Here is a 22,299-nt window from a genome sequence, read left to right as displayed (position 1 = left end):
AAAGAAAAACCTGCTGTTTCTATTTGTTTTAAATAATCCAGTAGTATTGTCAGAGAGAATTATTGAAATTTTATTTAAGATAAAATGGTGTGGGAGAAACATGTCATGTATAGCCCACTTTCTTCAGCAATTTGTATTCAACCATATTTCTGACACTTTCAAATCACATGTGTAATCCCTGCATCAGTATTTTATCGTTTCTTTAGCAGCTTGGTTATCACAAAACCATGATAGGCCCCTATTCTTGGTTTCTGTCCTAGTCGTCCTTCTCAGCTCTTACATGTTTCTTCCGGGATTCATAATTTTGTCAGTTTTTTCAGTGTAGATCAGCATGATGCCAACAGCAGTGGTGACTGCCTGGTGGGTTCTGGTTTGTTGAGAACTCAGTTGTCACAGATCAGTGGGTTATTTGAATTCTATCAGACAGACTTGTCCTACAATTTCTTTCCCCACCTCCTTTGTCACCAGTACCCATTTCCTTCCCTCTGCCTTGGAATCCCATTATCAACTAACATTCATCAGAGGAGGTTCAAGACCTTCTGTCTCAAAAGGCCATCTAACCTGTGAATCATCTTTTACCCAGTTTTTATTTTCAGCTGTTTGTTCACCCAAAAAAAATTGGACACTGGATACCTGTCATAGATTTGTCTCACTGCAATCAATTTCCCAGTCTCATTTTACCATGGAGTTATTTCTCATCCTCAGGTGAGTTTTTCCTCAAGGTTTTTGGATGACTAAGATGGATGTTGCAAATGTTTACTTATATATCCTGAGAACTCGGCACTCACAAACATATCTTTAGTTTGTCTATTATGGGATGAGTTGACAGTTCCTCACACTATGGGCTTGCTTTGTCTCCATTTGTTTTTTGCCATGTGGTTTGAGCTTTTACTTCTCATCTCCATACTCTTTGGATGCATTGCATTATTACATGGACATCTAGCTGCTGTAAGCTTGTTCCAAATAGGAATCTGTTCATCATACTTTTCAGCAGCTCTGAGAGGTGGCTGGATTGGGCTGTTTAATGAAGTTGGAGAAGTTTTTCCTCCAGCCTACTCAATAGCTGGTCCATTTATGTGTTTTTCAACACCCATCTCAGTTGGGGCTAATTTTCTCCTTATCAACTTTTTCATTGGAACTTTCAGTTAAACATGTTCTTATTGCTTCTTCTCTTACAGCTTGAAAGGTTCTATTGGTTTTGGGATGTGGTCTTCCACAGCTGCTTTTATTCTCTTAGGTTGTACTCATATGTGAGCTCTTTGGTGGACTTTTCATGACCAGTGGAATCTTACACAGGATCATTTGAAAGCTCTTATTACCCTAACTCTTACCATAACATATGACCTGCACTGGTGGTTGGACACAAACCACACATTGGCAAGTGTCCTGCTTCTGCCTCCTTTTCCAGATTTACATATTTTCTTAGGCACTTCCCTCTAGGGATGGGGACATGGGTCAGTCAACAGGAGACTTCAGGGTGTTGGTTTGCAGATGAAAATTCTTATGTCAACACTGAAACTTCTAGCTGTATGTTGGGCCTTGCATCATTTCCTCTATACAGCTAGACATTGTGTGGTAATGATTTATTATAATTTTACAAGTGGTCATTATCTCAATTACCAAGGTGATGTGTATGTTTTGTACATTGGGTATTCTTTTCCTGGCCAACATGCAAATTATTCATATCATTGGGTGTCATATTCCAGGTGCATTAAAGCTTGTCACAAATCTTTTTTCCCATCCAGACAAAAATCTGTCTGTCCTTTTCCAGGGACTTTACCTTCAGTAGGGTATTTATCACATCAATGTCTTTGCCACATTTCTCAACCGAAAACTATTTTGTTCTCTAGTACCTCATCATTTTACCCTGGCTTTCTGCTAGCTAGATTGGACCAACAAATACCTATACATTCATACTCTGATTTGCCTTCTTCACTGAATGATTTTGATCATCAATATTATTCCATATTATGTCCTTCTGATTGCTTCTTATCAGCTGGCTCAGCTATGATTTCCTAGAATTCTTCAGTTACAACTTACTCCTTCATGACCTCTTCCTCTGTCTCCTTCCCTTATTCAGCAACCTCAGTCGTCAGTGCTTCATTTTGCTCTTCTTGTCTTCTGTCTTTGTGGCTGGTTTTATGCAGTCCTTGGCAGAGAAATCACATCTTATTTTGATGTGTAGCTCTACTTCTAGCTTATTCCATTTGCTCTTCTTCCTTTGAAGTTTATCAGCTTAAATGGGACATTTTCCACCATTGTTCTCTGGGCTGGGGGGTTCAGCTGATTGACCCACTTTTCTTTGTATTGCTGTATTTCTTTCTTGGCTTTTCAATTGGGGATCTTCTGTCTCCTTGATTTTTGATTATCTTTCAGCTTTATCCCACATCGTTTGTTTTTCCAGATATCCTACACTCTTCTTGTTAATATGTTTCTTCTAGATTTTTTGCCCTTCAAGACTGAGATGTTAAAGTAGGTCTCCATTAGAAACACTTTCCACACATTCATTGTTTCCCTTTTCTTTAAGACTTATTCCCTCCTTCTACTAGCCTGTGGATGCCTGCAGTCTAGTTTATTTGCCATCAATGTTTTCCATATTCTTTATCATCCCACATATCTTCACTTTTACCTGGATTGTCCTTTTATCAAAAAACTATCTTTTCATTTCCCACCTTTATCATCAGACTGATCTGGATAGACTTCCATGTTCTGTAGATGTTCTTTGATGTCATATTTTTTGCAGTTCTTTCATTCATAATACTTATATCTGCCTTATTATCTTTTGGCAAACATCCTTTGTTTGTCATCTTTCTTTTTCCACCCTCACTATTTGGTTTTAACATTTTAATTGATTGGCTACTCATCTCTTTTTGTCATCCTCTCACATGTTGTTCCAGGTGTCTTCTCATCAAATTTGACACCTTAGCTTTTCTTTGGCATTTCCTTTACATCTTCCACTGGAGAGACTTTTTAATTGGGCATGTGTATTACTATTAATACATTTGTCTCTCATTATTTGTACAGGATCAAAGCTTCCTCTTCCTTGGGTCTTTGTCTTCTGCTTGTAGCCATTCTTAAGACTTCTGTGTGATTTTAAATGGGTAATTTTTATTCTTTAATTTTTTCAGGACCTTCCTTTTCATGATAATTGCTCATTGTTGTTGCATGATAATTTGCATGAGAAACACATTAGAATCAATCATTTCCATTGGAGGGGAGGCAAAAAGTTTGTGGCATGTGTGAAAAATTGTTTTTTGCATATAGAGGGCAGCACTGAACAAGAACAGCTATTTATATGAGAGTACCCATTGGAAATGCAATTTTAGTATAGGAAAATTATAACATTTAAAATGAGCAATTCAGTGCATGTAGGTACCATGCAACACAGAAACCTAAAGATCAGAATATATTTATATTTTTATTTCAAACTGAGAAATTAAAACTTAGATAATATAAAAATTTAAAGTATAAAATATATTTGGATGCCTAGCTTATCAATATATTTTGACATTAAAGTTATTTGATTAAGTTTTCAATGTAACTATAAATGGTAGTTTATGGCATGCATATTTCAACCCAGATGTTGGTAGAGGGTTAAGAGATCTTTACTTATATCTGTAAGGTAACCCCTCCACTCCTAGAATCATCCTCGTTACCCTATCTCTGAACTATTTTCAGTAAGTCAGTATTCTTTTTTAGATGAGGAGACTCGAAGTGTTCAAAGTATGCTAAATGTGAGAAAATTAGGGTTTAGGGCAAAGAAATAATTATTTCTGTTAGTTTGTAGTCAATACATCTATAAATACAACAAATGTCTGTTAACTTGAGCATAGCTTGAATGTCTTATTTGTTACATTTCTTCACTAACTAATGAGATGGTTCCTATCTATGTATGTGTGATTCAAATTATGTTAACCCAAATACATTATCTTTCCCCTGCTGTAATTAGAGATAATTTGCTTAACATTTGTTCAATCTGTCACTTGATTCAAGTTCTACATAAATTCTGCATCAACAGCCCCAGTATGGCTAGAAAGATGAAAGAGTTCAATGTTTGCAACAAATTTTACTGATTGTTCCTTTATATTATTATTAATATAACTAATAAAGAGCAAAGGCCCAAACAGACTGGATTTTATTAATAATATTAATAACAGTATTTTTCTTTCTTTCATTCAATAACCATACGGTCCAGTCAACTAAGTTTCCCCAGTCTCTATTGATATGGTTTTCTTAAATCATAATTGTGTGACTTCTTGTTCTTTTATTTTTGATTTATGTTTCTTCTAAGAATATTGATGTTTGTGTTACTTGATAAAATTTATTTTGTGTTTAGTTTGAAGAAATCTTAAAGGAAAGTGACTCTTATTCAGTATATTAGAAAACTGTTTTTGGCTATTGTGTGGTAGTCGGTAGAAATGTTTTATTTATTGTCTACCTGCATGCTTAATGACTTGTTGAAAGTATGTAAAATAATATGTTATACACACTATATCTACTTGCATCTGTTGCTGATAGCTTCTTTCAATACTACGGTTCTTCAGGCTAGCAGGGATATGGAAGGCATTGTAATGGTTCTCATTCTGTCTATATTAACAAACTATGCAAAAACAACTGATATTTCCATGGTTCTTGAAATGAAAAGGCATTTGTTGTCAGTGTAAAAAGTAGTAGGAGATTCAGCAGTATTTTCAGACTTCAGAAATCCTGAATTTTAAAACCAATGAATAAAGGTAGAACTTAATGTAGTCTAGTCATTTTAACTTTAAAAAGTTGTTCATGGTTAGTCACAATGGGTAGCTTTAACAGTTATCCTGGTATTGTCCAAAGTCGAAAATTGTTCTGGTTGGTGAAATGCTTATTTGGTAGAATAAACTTGATGTGTGTTTCAGTTAATACCTCTGGTTTTGTTTGATGCATTGTATCAAATTAAATAAGAAAATAGTTAGAGAAAACATAAGTAAGAGTAAAAGATGTATTAAACAACATAATGTAAAAATAATTTATCCAAATAACTGTTGTATTTAGAAGACTTAGACTGTCCCAAATCCATATAGTAACCTTCCAGTGCAAAATAATCTTCATAAACAGTTACAACTAATAAAAGAAATATTGAAATTTTGTGACTTTATTTGACACATAATATGTCAGAGTTGTAGTCCAAATGGACGTATCATGTACCACTTTAGAAACTAAATCATCAAGTAGAAAAAAGATGTTTTCTTTCAGTTTTTCCATGAACATTGTATATAGCTGATCAATTTTGTAATTTTATTAAATTTAATTTTGTGTATATTATAAATATTTTATTTTACAGTTTGAGAAATAAAATGAAAAATTGTAAAATATTTAATACCACAGGTGATATTGAGCATTCTGAATTTTTCAGATTCACATAATGACAATAAAATAATGAAAATATTTATTATAGTGTAATATCAAACCATGATTAAAATTCAGATATTAAAGCTAGTGGTTACTGTTGTTTTGTATTTATTAGTTGATTTGTTGTACAATAACTGATTTTGTTAAGATTTGTCTTTTTCTCACAAACTGTGAATTTATTATAATGACAAGTTTCAATTCTCTGATTATATATATTATAACTGATTTTTTGTTGTCATTTAAGTTCATGATAAGATTACATTATCGGTTATAACTTCCTCTTTCAGGTTCAGAGGCTGTTCAGTTTGCCTTTGTGAAAGGTATGTTCAGTCATTTGTTTTTAAAATGACTTAACTTTATTACATATACTTTTAATTACCTTAATCCATAACCACACACAAATTACTATTATCAGCAAACTAATTTATAACAACACAAACGTCTTTGAGGAAAACTTAACATTATTGCCTTCAAGCTTTGAGGGATGTGACTGATAAAACTTGATATTTCATTCTCACAGAGGAAATACTTAATCACATTGTGGGAAATATAGTACAAACATATTAAATTGTATCTATTTTTGGCCCAGCATGGTCAGGTGGGTTAAGGTGTTCGACTCGTAATCTGAAGGTTGAAGGTTCAAATCCCTGTCGCTCCCAACATGTTTGTTCTTTCAGCCATGGGGGTGTTATAATGTTACAGTCAATCCCACTATTCATTGGTAAAAGAGTAGCCCAAGATTGGCGGTGGGTGGTGATGACTAGCTGCCTTCTCTAATCTTACACTGCTAAATTAGAAACAGCTGGTGCAGATAGCCATTGTTTGGCTTTGCACGAAATTCAAACCAAACCTATATCTATTTTAGGCATTAAAAAATAATATAATTTGATTTTTATTAGCAATCTGTATGTTGTGAAACTCTAATTGTGAAATATTGTTTTGAAAAAGAAAAAAAATATGTCATCTTTGAATTTTTTGTTATTATAGACAAGAAAGTTCCATTTAACATAGTGCTTCCTCTGTTATCTAAATATGTCTGTTACTAGTTATGTGTGGACAGTTGATTTTGGGGAGTGATTGACCCCCTCCAAGGACCTATGTACCATATGATTACTGATCATAATAAATTCAAATCAGTAATAATAAGCTATTTTCAATAAACAATTATATTAAAAACAATAATGATAATACTGCATTAGCATGTTATCTTTGTGTTTGTGGTAGTTTTGATGAGAAGATCATGCGGGTTGAGGGCAAATGAAGATAATATTAGTGGTGAACGTTTGGCTCTAGAACATTTGTGCCAAAAATGTGCAGACTATTGGGCTAAGAAACAATGGTGTTACATGATAGTTGTAAAACTGTTGTTTCTAACAATATTCTTGGTCAAGAAAAATTTTTATCTGATATAATTTATCTTCAATAAATAATAAGTTATTTTACTGATAGACAAAACAGTATTATTTATTAAACAAAGATTAGTCATTGTCATATTTGGTAATCATCAACTGTATTTGCTAAAGTAAGCTCAGATTACATGATTGTGTAATATCTTGAATCTTTAAAAAACATAACCTCGTAGCAAATACCATGAAAACATTTTCAGGTATCAAAAAATGTCTAAAGAAACTATAAAAAAATGTTTCCAGATCTCCCAACTTCTACATTAAATTCCATCATTTATACTTGCAGGAACACTGTCTAATCACTTTCCTATGAAACCACAAAATACTACTCAAATGACTTTATTTAGTACATTGATGAAAATATTTTATAGTTTGCTCAATCCAATAGTATTTAAACTTCTGTAGTTGCTTTTTGTATCATTGTAACCATACAGGATGCATTTTTTATTTAAATAAAAAGCACTTGGTGTGGAAGGGTTAAAAAACAGTAATTCATAAAAGTAATTCTAGTTGAACAGATGTGTGTTATTATTATACGTTTTGAACTTGTGTAATTAAAAACCAGTTTATTTACTTGAATATAGAATTTAATGTAAAAATTTTCAAATTGCTTTTTGCTTTGTACTTTGTACTTTAATGTAAAAATTTTCAAGTTGCATTTTGCTTTGTACTTTGTATTTATTTAGTGAAAACAACTCAATTCATGAAAAAACTAACTGTTCTTTTCACAAAACATAATTGTTTATAATTTTTATTTTTTCAATCAAGTGATTTTGGAATGCTTCAGTATACATGTTGATACATTCACAAATGGTATAAATTGCCATGTTGCATCACATAAGACAGGTATTGTACAGTTTACTATAGGAAAAATATTCCAACTTGATAAAAAAGCAGGGGACACTTTGACAATATGAAATTAATTTTTATAACTCAACCTAATTTTTTAAATGTGCAATGACATTTTTATGTGATGAAATATCATTCACTAATATCTGTTCTCAATTTGATGAAGTTAATTTTATACTTACAGTGATGGAATATCTCAGTGATGCATTAGAATTACTGCATCATCAGTTAAAGTGAGTTCTTTTTCTTGTATTTTAAAGGTATTATTGTTTCTGTAATATAGATGTAATCTGGTTTTGATATTAAATATTTTTAATCTATCAAGTAACATTGCAAAAATAAATATTTTGCAAAGTTTATTTCTCAGGGTATATAATGTGATGGAGGTTTTTGGGTTATTTGTTACTTTGTCCATTAAAGTTTGAAAAAAATACATGTTTGTTGCTTATAATGAGAGTTTTACCATAAAATATAAAATGGTATTTATTTTAAGAATTCAAATTCTTGAAGTTGTTTTTGTATATTTACATGTATGTGCATCTTAATTATTAAACTGGTTTTTCATTGACATGATTTTATTTATTTTTTGCTTGTAATTAAACAGAATTCTTCATCAAATGAGCATAGGGTACAAATAGCTAAAGCCATCACAATCATTACTGTATTCTTATTACGCATAAATCATGATTATTTACATCATTTCTAAATGCATATCTCCATTCTGATTTATCGTATTACTTTATTGGGTACTTTTGTTTTTAACTTGCCCTTTTTATTCAGTTTTGTAGCTTTAACTGACTTGTTCTGTTCATCTGGTTCATTCTATTTTCCACTTTTTCCTGTTGTTCTGATTAGGATCTTTTTTATTGCTTGAAAGCTCACATCTTAGATATTTTTTGGCTTTTGGCCTATTGTTCCATTTCAATACTTGTCCTAAAAATTTATTTTCCTTTGTTATTGATTTCAAATCATTTATACTTATACGTGGTTGATTTGCATGTACAATGTCTTTATCTCTAATTTTTTACCTTCTAAAACTTTGGGATGCAAATGAGGGGGGGGGTGTTTTTTCTCTCTCTGTCATATTTTATTAAATACTCTGACCTAGATAGGTTATATTTCAATTTAATGGTTTATTGTTACTTAGCTCATTACTAATCTTACTGTTCATTTACTCTTTTACAACTCTTCTCTCTCTAAATGTTATTTCTCAGGAGAAATTTATAATTTCTCACATTTCTGGATTAGTTGAAGCCACTTTATAAATTTCTTTTAATTTGATGGTAACTGGTAAAGAGAGTTCTTTACATCTCTGGCACCCTGCTGTCTCTTTTGGCAGCAGTAATTTATTATCCTCTTTGGAAAATTTCGGTGCATGCATATGGATGACACTTAGTATTTTCCTCTTTATCTTCATTATGTTGCCGTTTCCTTCTGCATGTGTTTTGTAATATCCTCAAGTGGTGGGTTTGCAGTCTAGCGAGTGGGCTCATGTATTTTTTTAAATCACAATTTCTCTGAATCATACTGAGACTGTTGTGTATATATATATACACTTAATATCCAAAATAAAGGAAGATTTCCACCATTGTAAATGGATGTTTACTCAATGGAAACTGTTCAGTTTTGTTTAAACAGCATCTAAAGATGAACTTTGCATCATATGTTTCCAGTGTTAAGGAACAAATTATTTGCTGTCTTTTAGAAATAATATATTCCTTTCCATTTTAAATGGATTTGACTATTGCATTCTTTCTTTGGCTCAGGAGACCCAAAAGAACTATTTAGATTGGTCTTAGCATGACTACATTCTTGAGCACATTTCTCTTTTTCTTATAAGTTGTAGGGATTTCAGCATATTCTTTTCCTTCTGTTTACTAATTTCCTTCTTACTGAATCATTTTGCATCTCTTCTCTCTGAATAATCTTCTTCTGATTATTGTGAATGATAATTATGTAATGTAAGTTATTGTGCTTAATGGCATATTTATTTATGTGTGTGTGTATGTCTATATATATATATATGTACATATTGTCTTTTTAATAATGTTGCTTATTCCACTTGTTTATATGTGGTATGTTTATATAATGCCAACATTCTAATAATTGGGTGTTTCCTTAGCAGAGAAAATATTGACCTGTGCTTCAGCAACTTGAAAAAATAATCTTATGCTGTGTGAAAAATCCTTCATGCACCAGTTCTTTGAAATGTGGTATTCCACTTTGTTTAAAATGGACTTACTTATAGTACTCATTCTTTTACCTATGAAATTTTTATAACAAGAAATAAAAAAAACATTTGGTAAATGTAAAATGATGTAGGGATGGCATTACCAAAAAGAATACAAACAAGAATACAGGATAATACAGCTATATATAGATCATCTCTACATGACTTTCAGTGTTAAAATTTAATGTTGTGCTGTGAAATCCACGAGTACAAAGTGGTTACAAGGTTGGTCAATTTGACTGACCTCATAGCATGAGTTGTAGTACTCTGTAATAACCAGGATTTGTTTTTACTTGAATTTTCTTGAAAGTCCGAGGCTCTCAATTGAACTACATTGATACCTACCCTACATTACCATGATATTATGATAAGAGACTACATACCAACAGCCAGGAATATATATAATTTTCAACTGCAGTAATATTGGAGTCAAGTATGCATTGTATATATACTGTAACATGAAATATTTTATCTCTTTAGACACCAGTCTAGATTTTATTACTGGGCTATTTATTTAATTGTAAACGTTTTTGGTAAGGAAAATACAAATTAACAGATCTTAATTAAATCCATTTCAGAAACACAGTAAATCTGAGTTTTGAAGTACCGATGTACACTTATTTTATCCCAATGTGAACCAGTGCCTATAGTTAAATGTGTTTTTTTAAAAAAATGTTTAACATTGCTATAAATTTTACTTTACAGAGAATATATAGAAATCTTACCACTAGTTAATGAATGCTGTTCTCACCACTACAATGTTTGGAAGTTTTACTCACACTTATAGTTGAGGAGAAGTTGATATGATTTTTTAAATGGTGAATAAATAAAATTAAAGAATACTTCTTTATTAACCATTAAAACCACTTATCAGTAAATATAGTGGAGCACCTTTTATTAATATTAAAATAATTGTTTTGTTAATACAATTTCACATGTATATACCATGTAAATGTATTAGTGTTTGTTTTCAGTTGTTCTTCTCATTGATACAAAGTTAGAACACTAAAAAATCACAATAATTCTTTTTTTCAACTTTATTTTTAGCTATTTTTTAAAATCATTTTCAGGTTGTATTATGTAGTGTTAAAATCAAAGAATTAGAAACTAACATTCATTTTAAATAAAGGTTACACTTTTTTTTTCAGAATAACTAATTTCTGTACCTCTCTAGGACAAATTCATAGCAAAACCTTTATGTTACATAGTTTTTTCTGAAGAAAAGTAGTAATTGTTTAATGTATATTTATTGACAAATTGTTTATTCTAGCCAAGATAATAATCTGGTGGAGTTGACAGGACTCTTTGATATGTTTCAAAATGTTGTAAAAACCTTATCATCAGTTCTACAGACATGTGGAAAGCAGTTGTATGAATGTTTACAAAGGTTTCAACAGAGTGATGGACTGTATGAATCTGTGTGTAGTATATCAAAAGTTATTGCCATGCTTTTGGAAAATGGTAAATATACAAGAAGATTTAATGATAACAACATATGAAATAGTTGATTTATTTATTTTAAATGACTATTTTTAATTTTTTCAACTGATGTAATAAGACTTTTTAAGGAGAGCTCAGAAATGAAGATTATAAAATAACGTATTGGTAAAGTTAATTATAGTTTCTTGATGTAAAAGAATTTTTATGCATTTTCTGAAGTTTTCACACGACAAAAAATATATCGTATTTATGAATGATCAGAGAATTAAAAGTGTACATTACTTTATTCTTTTTACTAAAATGTCAACTGAAATATTGTATATTGAAAGTTATATTTATTTTTCTATCTATGTTTGTTTCAGTTTAATCTGTATATAGAAATGTATGGAACATACATTGTCAAATACATATTCCACAAGTCACCTGTTTTCTCAATTTGTAGTAGATTCACAAGCGTAAGAATCAACAATGTATATATATATATATATATATATATATATGTATGTATGTATGTATGAAAAAGTTGCCCAAACTAAGGAATAGCCAACCAAAAAATGGTTATTATTTATTATTATTACAGAGTGTTGTAACTGCACAAGAAGCTAATGCTGCTCTCTCTATAAAATATTGTGTGGATTATTACAGGATTGAAGCAGTTATTCTCAAAGCATGAGCTAGTACCAGAGATTATTGCTAAAAGTTTCAAAGTTATTGCAAGTAAGATAGTCAAACTTATATGAAAGTTGCCCATGAAAAAGAGGTTTATTTTGATGGTGGTATAATTCTTTGTATATTGTCAACAGTTTCAACAAATTAAGATAATTATGTCAAATTGAGAAATTTAAATACTGTACAAGTAATGAACTCAAAACTTACTTGGATGAAAGTTGAAACGCTACAGGAAACAGCTGCTCTTTCTGATGATTACTCTTTAACACATAAAACTCCTTTTCATAAACAAAAATTCATGCCAGATCAGTTAAAACCTGTACTTCTTCAATCCAATAAAGTTGAGGATTCTTGTAAAAATTCCAGCTCCTATGATTTGAAATCTTCAGACAGTTAGGGTAAAACTTCATAAAAACCATCAAAGTCTTTTTGCCATTTCTATTAAAACATGATCATGTTATGTCTGATTGTTAGAGTTTGAAAAAAGAAAAGAAAGCAATACCCAGTGCATTCATGTCCACATATGGACATAGTTTCACCAAATTGCCCAATGTTATTGATTTGGTAAATAGGCTGATGTTGTTAGGGGGTAATTTAGACTTTTTGTGTCTGCTAATTCTGTGTCTTTGACAAGTGACATTGCTAATCCTTTATCCATTCGATTATTGTTGTTAGAAGGTATATTGCACTTAGATTCAAGTTCTGCCACTGGTGAGTATTTTATTGCTTCCTCTAGGTAACATTTATTTAGCATCAGACCTAATTTTTGTTCTAGTTGTGACTGAAGTAAGACATACTCTGCCAATTAAGAGTGTATCATTATTATTTAGAAATGATTTGGCTTGGTGAAAAGTTGTTACCAAACCCAAGATAGTTAGCAAGCTGATCACTGTTTCATCTAAAGATGATGATGTCATTAAGGAGAATCTAGAATTGTTTCCCTTGTGTGCTGTGACATGAGCTCACACTGATAAATAAAGCCAAAAACAAATAATATACATGTATTCAGAGGATGATATTATGGATTTATCTCAGACATTTTTTGGATTTGATAAGAATCTTGTGAATAATCATCCTAATAGCAATTCATAAGTGAATGGCTATTATGAACATGAGGAATCTGGTTCACTTGGCAAAGTTCTGTTTGCTAAAAGTAAACTGATCACTGAGCAATAAAAGGATCAGCAGGTTTCTTCACTACTTAAATATGCATTCCCAAAGAATGAACTGGAGAAAGTTCCAAATGGTTACCTTTTCTAAAATAGTGTGCTCATGAGAAAATGAAAATCACCTAGTGTGTCAGCTTTGGAGGATGAGGACTGGTCTGTAGTTTATAAAATTGGTGTTCCAAAAGCATATCATTCTGACATACTGAAAGTGGTGCATGAATTCTCCATGGAAAGTCTTTTAGGTGTCAGCAAGATGTGTTACAAAATTATGACATTTTTTTTTCACCAGAAATTAGTCATGGTCTTTTTCAGTTTCCTAAAACTTATCATAACCTTGAAATATTTCACTCGGATATTAAGTTGATGTAAACCAGTATTAAAAAACAGATCTTAAAAACCATTCTTCACATACTCCTAAATACAAAACTTGTAATGAATCATTCTAAAGATATATATTGAATATTTTATTATTCATAATGTATGAATCTTAAATTAATGTAGAAAATACCTTAAGAAATTATTAGATCTTAGTAACATAGATTTCTCTGTTGTTTTCTAAAAAACTTAAAAATATTTATGAGGTTATTCCAAAACATATCATCTGCTAACACTACAGTTATTATGCGACATTGACTTTACCTTGGTCTCATATGCTCCAATCTTTTATACCCCATTTAAATGCTCTTGGCAATATCTGATTTGAAAATTTCTCCACTTTCATCAATGCATTGTCTATCCTGGTATTGTATATAAGCATCTTACTTAGATAATATAACACATTTTTTCTCAACAAAGTGGTGGGCATGGTTTTCTCTGATGAAATGTTAAGCCATCTTGTTAGGGATTGTGATTTTCTTGACACTTTATGGATTTCAGTGTAATTATAAAATAAACAAAAAATAAATTGGACATAATATTTCCAGGTATGAATTTCCATATTACTGTTGTCAACAAATCAACTAATCTGACCTCTCCTCCTTTGTTATTTAGCATCTCTCTGTCATTGGAGTGGGAGGGGGGGTCTTTTGATTGGGGCTATTTATTTAGCCCAGTGTGTTTTCTCCTGGGGTTTCTGAATATACCTTTTTTTATTGATCCAGAGGAGAAGGTGTATTCTGTTTTCTGACACCTTTTTTTATGAATTCAGCTTCTAACAAATTGAATTAGATCAAGCTTCTACTCCTTTTCTTCAATTAGTCCATTTAGGTTTGTGAGAATTTTTGGCTTTTCTTTGTCAACTTTGAGTCTGCTCCTCCCATGTTGGTGGAAAGATTGAAAGGTTAGGGGTGGACCATTTAGCTTTTCATCCTTCACCCGATTTTTATGGTTTATGCTGGGAGTCTTACTGTTTTATTACATGACAGGATAGATAGATCTTGTATCCTTGCTTCATCTATCTGCTTGCTTTGGTCTTCTGACTTCTGGTGGAAGTATATATTTTTTGGCTGCTGACACGTTGATATCATAAGTTGGAGTTGTTGGCATGTTTGTAGGACTTTCTCTTTCCCCCTATTTCCTGCTGTGTTCTGATAGGTTCTTTCTTTTTACGTTTCTGACAACAAGGGAAGGGGATACATCCATCTCTTCAATTATTTTTCCATTTATTTCTCACTTTTGCAATTGAATTTTAATCAGGTAATTTGTTTTGGCCTGTCAGACCTGGAAGTGTTATGTGACCCAATTCACCTTCACTGTGTATTCATTGGGATCCTTCAGTCTCCCTTGATTTTCTTAATTTCCTTAGAAGTGGATTCATAAATATTCATTTTGCACATCTTGGTCTTTACAGATGATGTACTTTTTGAGTTACATCTCATCAGATTCATCAATTTATGTCTTTTACTGCTCATTTCAGTTATACAGGAGGAGACATTTTAAGATCTGGTATTTGGACTTCTCTCAAAGCTTTTTTTTTTCATGTTCTTCACATGATCTGGCAGCTTTTCTATGAAAGTTTTCCTCTACTCCCCTGGCCATTTTAAAAATATTTGCTGGATTATAAGGAAGAGGGATCACTTTTGTTACCATCTTCCTACCTTACTTCCTACAGAAATGTGTTAACCGTAAACCCAAACCAATCATTATCGGGGATTTTAATTCTCCACACACAGAACTAAGGGGAAACAGAAACACACGCAGAGGGTTGTGTATAAAAAAATTTTCTTTCTAGTAACAAAATGCACCTAATAAACGACCAAACACCTACAGACTTTTCAGCCGCCAATGGCTCATATGACGTACTTGATTTCATCATAGCACCCAAGGACACAGTAAACAGAATCTCTAACTTCAGCATACATGATGAAATCATGAGTGACCACTTCCCCATTTCCTGTATGATTCACCCACGCCACCCTGCTGTGGCATACATGACTCCCTCAGCATACACTTATACCAAAACAGATTGGCTCACTTTCAACACTACACTAGACTCATATCTACCCCACCCAACTGAACATGCTAACAACAAAACAGTTTGTTTGTTTGATTGTTTTGGAATTTCGCACAAAGCTACTTGAGGGCTATCTGTGCTAGCCGTCCCTAATTTAGCAGTGTAAGACTAGAGGGGAGGCAGCTAGTCATCACCACCCACTGCCAACTCTTGGGCTACTCTTTTACCAATCAATAGTGGGATTGACCGTCACATTATACGCCCCCACGGCTGGGAGGGCAAGCATGTTTAGCGCGACTCGGACGCGAACCCACGACCCTCGGATTACAAGTCGCACGCCTTACGAGCTTGGCCATGCCGGGCAGAACAACAAAACAGAACTAGACAACTACGTAAGTAAAGTTACAGAAGCCATACATAAAGCCATAAAAAACACAATCCCTAAAACAAGGAGAAAGCAATCACATAATCAATGGACTTTAACACCGGAAATTCATGCACTGATAATCAAACTCAGGCAATTAAGACGAATACACTATATTACACATGATCCATCTATCAAAACACAGATCAACAGAATAAATGCAAAAATTAAACAAGAAATTAAAATAGCAAAAGAAACTAATTGGCAAAACTTCTGTAAAAAACTTAGAAAAAATCAAAAACAATCCAAAAGAATTTTGGAAAACATTCAAGAGTATTTCTTCAGACAAAAACACGAATCACATGCTACAACATATCACACACAACAATAAAACCGCAAGGACGGACGTAGAGAAAGCTGATTTATTAGCTAACTACTACGAATCCTCCTTCAGCAACCTAAATTCAGTCGACTTTGACACACAACGCCAACATCATGTCAACATCTTCATAAATACAAACCAAGCTTCATTCTCACCACAATTCCCTGGCGAGACACTGGAAGCATACTCAAGTTCAATTAATAGGAAAATTACCACAACTGAACTAAAAATTAATATTAAAAACTTGAAAAACACTTCCCCCAGACATGACCAAATACCAAACATTATTCTGAAAAAAAGCTCTACTCTCCTATTACAATACCTCACAAACATCATGAACATCTCACTAACAACAGGATATTACCCTGACACGTGGAAAAAAGCCATCATAACCACGATTCCAAAGAAACAAACCAACAGGACCAATCCAGGTAATTTCCGTCCCATCAGTTTGTTAAGCTGCCTTGGCAAACTGATGGAGAGGGTTATCTCCAACTGTCTTCTCCACTTTTGTGAATCCAGAATCCCAAAATGCCTCCAGGAAAAACAGGCAAACAACAGATCACCTCACACGACTCACCGAATCAGTCTATAAAGCTTTTAACAACAACCAAGTAACCATTGGTATATTCCTAGATGTCAAAAAAGCAGTTGACAGCGTTTGGCACAATGCCATCAAGTACAAACTAAATGACCTAAAAAATAAACCCCACTATAGTTAAATGGGTATCAAATTTCCTAACAGATAGAACAGCACAAGTAAAAGTCAATAAAACTATATCTAAATCATTCAATATAACTGCAGGAGTGCCCCAAGGATCAGTCCTTTCTCCACTACTATATATTATTTTTGTCAGTGACATACCTTTCCTCAATTTAACATACACGCATAATTCACTGTATGCAGACGACATCGCTATCTGGAGCACCTCCAGAAACCCAGTGATGGCCATGTCTCACGTGCAAGAATCACTGAACAACATCTCGACCTGGAGTAACAAGTGGAGAGTAGTTTTAAATCCAATCAAAACACAAGCAATCACCTTCTATAGGAAATTAAAAAAAGGAAAAAATCTAGAAAAAATAAAATTATCACTTGGACATATGCCCATTAACATGAGCAAAAACATCATATTCCATGGCATCACTTTCGACACAAAACTAACATGGAAGAAACATGTTAACAATATACACTCAACAATTAGAAAATGGATTTCACACTTAATGACTCTAACCAGTAAACACTCGAAATGCTCACCAAACACCATTATCCAAATATACAAGGCTTACATCCGTCTACTAATGGAGTATGGATGTCAAGTCACATATAATATGTCAAACACACTCCAGGAAATCCAAGTTCAACAAAACAAAATACTAAGATCTGCATTCAGTCTACCATCATTCACTCCAGTAAATTATATACATCAAATCAGAAACTTACCAACACTAAGAAATAGACTAACAGAAATATCACACAAATACTATTTAAAAGCAGAAAACATAAACAAACTAACGGCATTACTCTACAAATTAACAAGTGCACCAACCAAATACATTTCACCTTACAACATATTTCAAGAATCACAAATCACACAACAAAGTACTTAAAGGACAAAAACTCATGTTAATACTATGTATTTTCTTTTTTAGGTCTCGGGCATAGGACAGGTAAAACTTTCGGCACCTGTCCTGTGAAAGTGGGTTTTTCTCGGGGCACTCCCGTTTCCCCCCACAGCAAAAACTCAGACATTGTATTTTTAGATCCCAGCCAAGGCAACTATTGCCATGCCCTGAATCAGGTCGTTTAGATTTATATTCACATTTGCCGTGACATCTGCCTTCCGGAATGAGATGTGACCGTTTTCTCCAGTGCTACCTGTGCCTCGTTCACGAATAATACTAAACTTTACTCCTTCCCCAAAAAAAGAGTTTAAAAATTATTAAAAATAAAAGAAAGAAGCTAAATTCAATAACCTTCCACGAAGGGACGAAGAGGAACCACAACGTTCCTGAACACCCCAGTTGGAGAGAGAATTCTTCTGATTTTTCTCTCTCTAAATTAAACCTCTGCCACATTTGTTTGCATTTGCATTTGTTACCATCTTGTCTCTTTATTTTCCAGTATCTTTGCATCATGTGATGGGTATTCCCCAGACAGGTGAACTTTTATCAGTCTAATTTTGCACTAGCAACCAATTTGATTATACTAACTACTGGTTGTAATGGGCTCTGTAGAAATGAGGTGTTCCATAAGATCATATAGGCATTTACCAGATGCTATTACCAAATTATCATGGATTATCATGAGTGTAGCTAAAGGAGATTCTTCCTGTTCTTGCTGATTAGTAGTTTGAATAAATTGGGGTTGGTTAGCTTTTAAAACTTTAGGTAACTTGTTTCACCTATTGCACTGTTTTCAGAGCACTGTTCCTCACAAATTTTACTAGTGGAGCTAGGGAGTTTTTACCACACCCAATTTCCAGTTACTGATATGGATAGAGGCTTTTTCTCCAGAGTGTTAGAATGTGCTCTTCCACTTTTGGAGAAGAGGGCAAAGTTGGGTGCTCTCCTACTCATGTCCAGGGGTGTTCTTCCCAGATGCCAGTAAGAGTGACACCACCCTCCCTGGAAGTCTTCTTGTGATAAAGGTTCAAAATTTGACATTGCACTATCTGGTTGGAGGTGTGCATGGGCCTTCTCTTTGATCACTGATGGTTTTGTATATTGTTCATGGAAGGTGGTGTACTACCTCATAATTCCAAATGCGAAGTGGTCCCACCCTAGGTCCTTAGTTGACCATAGTGTTCCACATCCATTCTTCAGACTTTGCTGTGATTCTAACTGAAAAGTTTTATTCATACTTTTTCTTCTTTTTAGGGGCCTTTTCTCTAGTTCTTTGTTCCATGGATCTTGTTCTATAACGAGTAATGCCTGACAAGGTATTCTTTAACTCAAAATCTTCATGTTGTCTCGTGCTTTACTTTCCATAGCTATGCTCGTTCAGTGTTGAGATGGGGTGTGTCATAAGATAGCTTCTAAATTCATGACCTTGTGATAATTTGCTTCATAAACAAGCTTACCCTTGACTTTACCACCGATGGACTGCATGGGTAAAGCAGAAGGGGATTGCTTTCCATCCCTGCCATGCCTAGAGTGAATATCTCAGTGTGGTCTACTTTTCAAAATAAGGTTTTGTAGTAGTCATTACACTTTCTCAGGTGATGACATTCCTCTCAACTGTCCAATACATTTTGACCTTCTTTTCTCTGAGGGGAGTATGGGTATCCTTACCACTTTCCAGTTCCAAACCTCTTGAGTAATTGATCATGAAGGCATTCTGCTGAGTAAGTTCTTCACAATAACCATTCACTTGCAGAGTAGGGCAACAGTGTACTATGAGTGTAGATGATATGGAATCTTCCTATTTGCAATAATGAATGACAACAGAGTAAGACATCAGAATGCTGCTCATCTCTTCAATTAGGAGACATCATTCTACCCTCATGTTGATCTCGATGCCCACAGGAAGGTTTTGTATTTAGAATGATTCAATCAACATAAGTCCTCATACAGTTTTTGGGTTCTTTGTCTTCCTTAGAGTTCTCCATCTGTTTGTCCCAGTGGTGGTTCATGGGACTGTTCCAGTTCTGACCTTGACTCTCCATCATCCTCTTTACTTACAGGGAATTATTGCCAACTGGATGGTCCCAGCCTCTTTCAAGGTTGGAGGAGTTTATTGCATGTGATATGAATAGCTCAGAGCTAATCCTTGTATCATACCCAGGATTTGAAGTGGTTCTTAATTTCTTGGTTCTTAGGTTTGAAGCTAGGATCATATAATTCTCATCCTACCCATAAGCAGATGTTGTTACCCTGTGAGGTTTTGGATGTAGTTGACTTACCGAGTATGGTCTGCCACTCTGTAGATCAAGGGTACATATTTGTTTACTCATCTTTCTCATTATGGGTTTGCATTACAGTATATTTCTATAATTAGAATCACTTTCCTGCCACATTCTTTCCCACTCAGATATACTTTTCTCATTTTCCACCATTATATTTTACATCTTTCACAGTTGAGCAAAGAGTATACCTGGCTCAGAAGTGGTGCTGTTCCACTCTTCTGATCTTCTGATGTGGAACTCTCATTTCCAGGGATATACTTTGGATGCTTTTCGGAGCACATCTGTTATCACCTCACACCAGTCCTTCCTCCTTATCAGTGTGGGATTCTAGCTCATCTTGTGAGAGGAGGAAAGTACTGTATCAAAAATTTAAATTTTCCTACACTGAAAATGTATTTTCAATCGATACTTATCTACATTTACACTTCCCACTCTTCCTCCTCATATTCCTATGGTGCTGATACATTTCAACCAAACTTTAAAGTGATAGTTCAGTAGAAGAGTGTAGAAGGAGTCATATGAACAAGTTATGCTCCTATTGGTGAGGAGGTGATATGTAATGATTAGCATGGGAGATGTATTGGAATCTTCCCATTCCAGGCGGGTGGGGCAGAAGGCTTGTGGCATGCATAAAACAAAGTTTTTATGTAGAAAGCAGCACTGAATGAGAATAGCCAAGGTAAGTATCTATTGAAAATAAATTATCACCAGAGAAAAATTATAATATTTGACTAATATAAAATGTAGCATTTCTTTCTTGTATAAAGGTAACTAAATGGGTTCTACATTTCTGCAATGCTTGAATGGCTTTAAAGAGCTTATGTTGGTAGCAACGAAGAACTTAGAAAGTTTTAGAGAATGAAAATTTAGACTTTCAAGAATCCACTTAAAAAATAACTGCATAACCTTCACAACAGTTTGTTTAGTACTTGTGCATAGATTTTGGTGCATTATACCTAACTGTTTTTACTGTATACTTCAATGTTTGAAAGGCTTTGAAGAGAAAAATGACCAGCAGAGAGGAAAAACTGATAATATTTCTCCTTTTTTTTCAAGAATCAACATAAAATTAGTTCTATGACCTGTGCAGGAATATTTTGAGTAGGTGTGTCCAGGTTTAAATAAAATATTCATAGTTGTTTTTTTTTCTGTAGGCTTGTGAAAAAAGAATAATAAGAATTTGAAGAACAAATGGATGAATTTTGTGTAATAATTACAAAATAAACGTTTTTGCTATTATCAATGTTTTAGCAACCTTCTAAAGTATTTGGAATATATTTCCAAATAATACCAAATTATCTAGATAATAAACAACTAGTATTGAAGCATTTATAAATTAAAATAATAATACTTCAAGTTCCTGAGAAACAAAATGTTGCCAATCTTTAAATGATTTAAAACACACTCCATAAAATCTTAATGTAAGTGTTGTATTCTGCAAACAGAAACCTACCACTTCTGTATTTAATACTTGTGAAGTATACACAAGTAATACTATTCAAGGATATATACAAGTAAATCTGAAGTATCAGATGATACCTAATTTATATGTAGCTCATTTTTTATTTTTGACATGTAAATACATATTTCAAATCTCACTTTAGTTGGGATAGAATAGAATTGTATGGTAGTTTGATATATCTAATTTGATTTTATAGATCTAACCTCACTGAATTGTAAAGTCAATGCAGGAATTGCATTTAGTCTGATAATAAAGGCTTTTGTTGGAGAAGAAATAGGCAAGGTAAGCTAGCAAAAAGTTTTTTAATAGTGAATTAGCTTTATAAAAACAAAACTTTACAGCTACAGTGATTTTACTATGAAATTAATAAAAATTTCTGTAAATATTAATATTCACTGTATTACATATTGCACATTGTTAAATGTTTTGCTTGCCTAAAGTAGGTCCCAGGTAGGTAAGGGATGATACTTCAAAGAGGAATTCACTCTTACTTTTCAGTGTCATGTGACCTGTAAATATTTTCCAATAATGCATTTGCTACTAATGCAGTATGAAAACTATCATCTTTTTATATATATATATATATATATATAAATCCAGATTCATCCTCCAGAAGAGACTAGGTATTTATGATGTTTTACTT

General features: G+C 33.1%; 1 protein-coding gene across 7 annotated transcripts in view; it reads left to right on the top strand.

Moving 5' to 3' along the window:
- Positions 1-22,299, top strand: part of LOC143222992 (tRNA (32-2'-O)-methyltransferase regulator THADA-like) — a 200,513-nt gene that overhangs the window by 36,745 nt on the left and 141,469 nt on the right. For all 7 annotated transcript variants that reach the window (XR_013012601.1, XR_013012602.1, XM_076450318.1 and 4 more), the window contains 4 exons: positions 5,673-5,705; positions 7,825-7,873; positions 11,141-11,331; positions 21,853-21,938. Coding sequence is in view for 5 of the 7 variants with exons in the window: in XM_076450318.1 (XP_076306433.1) it covers positions 5,673-5,705; positions 7,825-7,873; positions 11,141-11,331; positions 21,853-21,938 (359 nt within the window). In the remaining 2 variants the exon portion in view is untranslated. The remainder of the gene's footprint in view (positions 1-5,672; positions 5,706-7,824; positions 7,874-11,140; positions 11,332-21,852; positions 21,939-22,299) is intronic.

Source organism: Tachypleus tridentatus, chromosome 8 (assembly GCF_004210375.1).
Source record: "Tachypleus tridentatus isolate NWPU-2018 chromosome 8, ASM421037v1, whole genome shotgun sequence".
Taxonomy (NCBI): domain Eukaryota; kingdom Metazoa; phylum Arthropoda; class Merostomata; order Xiphosura; family Limulidae; genus Tachypleus; species Tachypleus tridentatus.
Note: the sequence above shows the minus strand (reverse complement) of the source record. Positions and strands in the feature narration are given on the sequence as shown.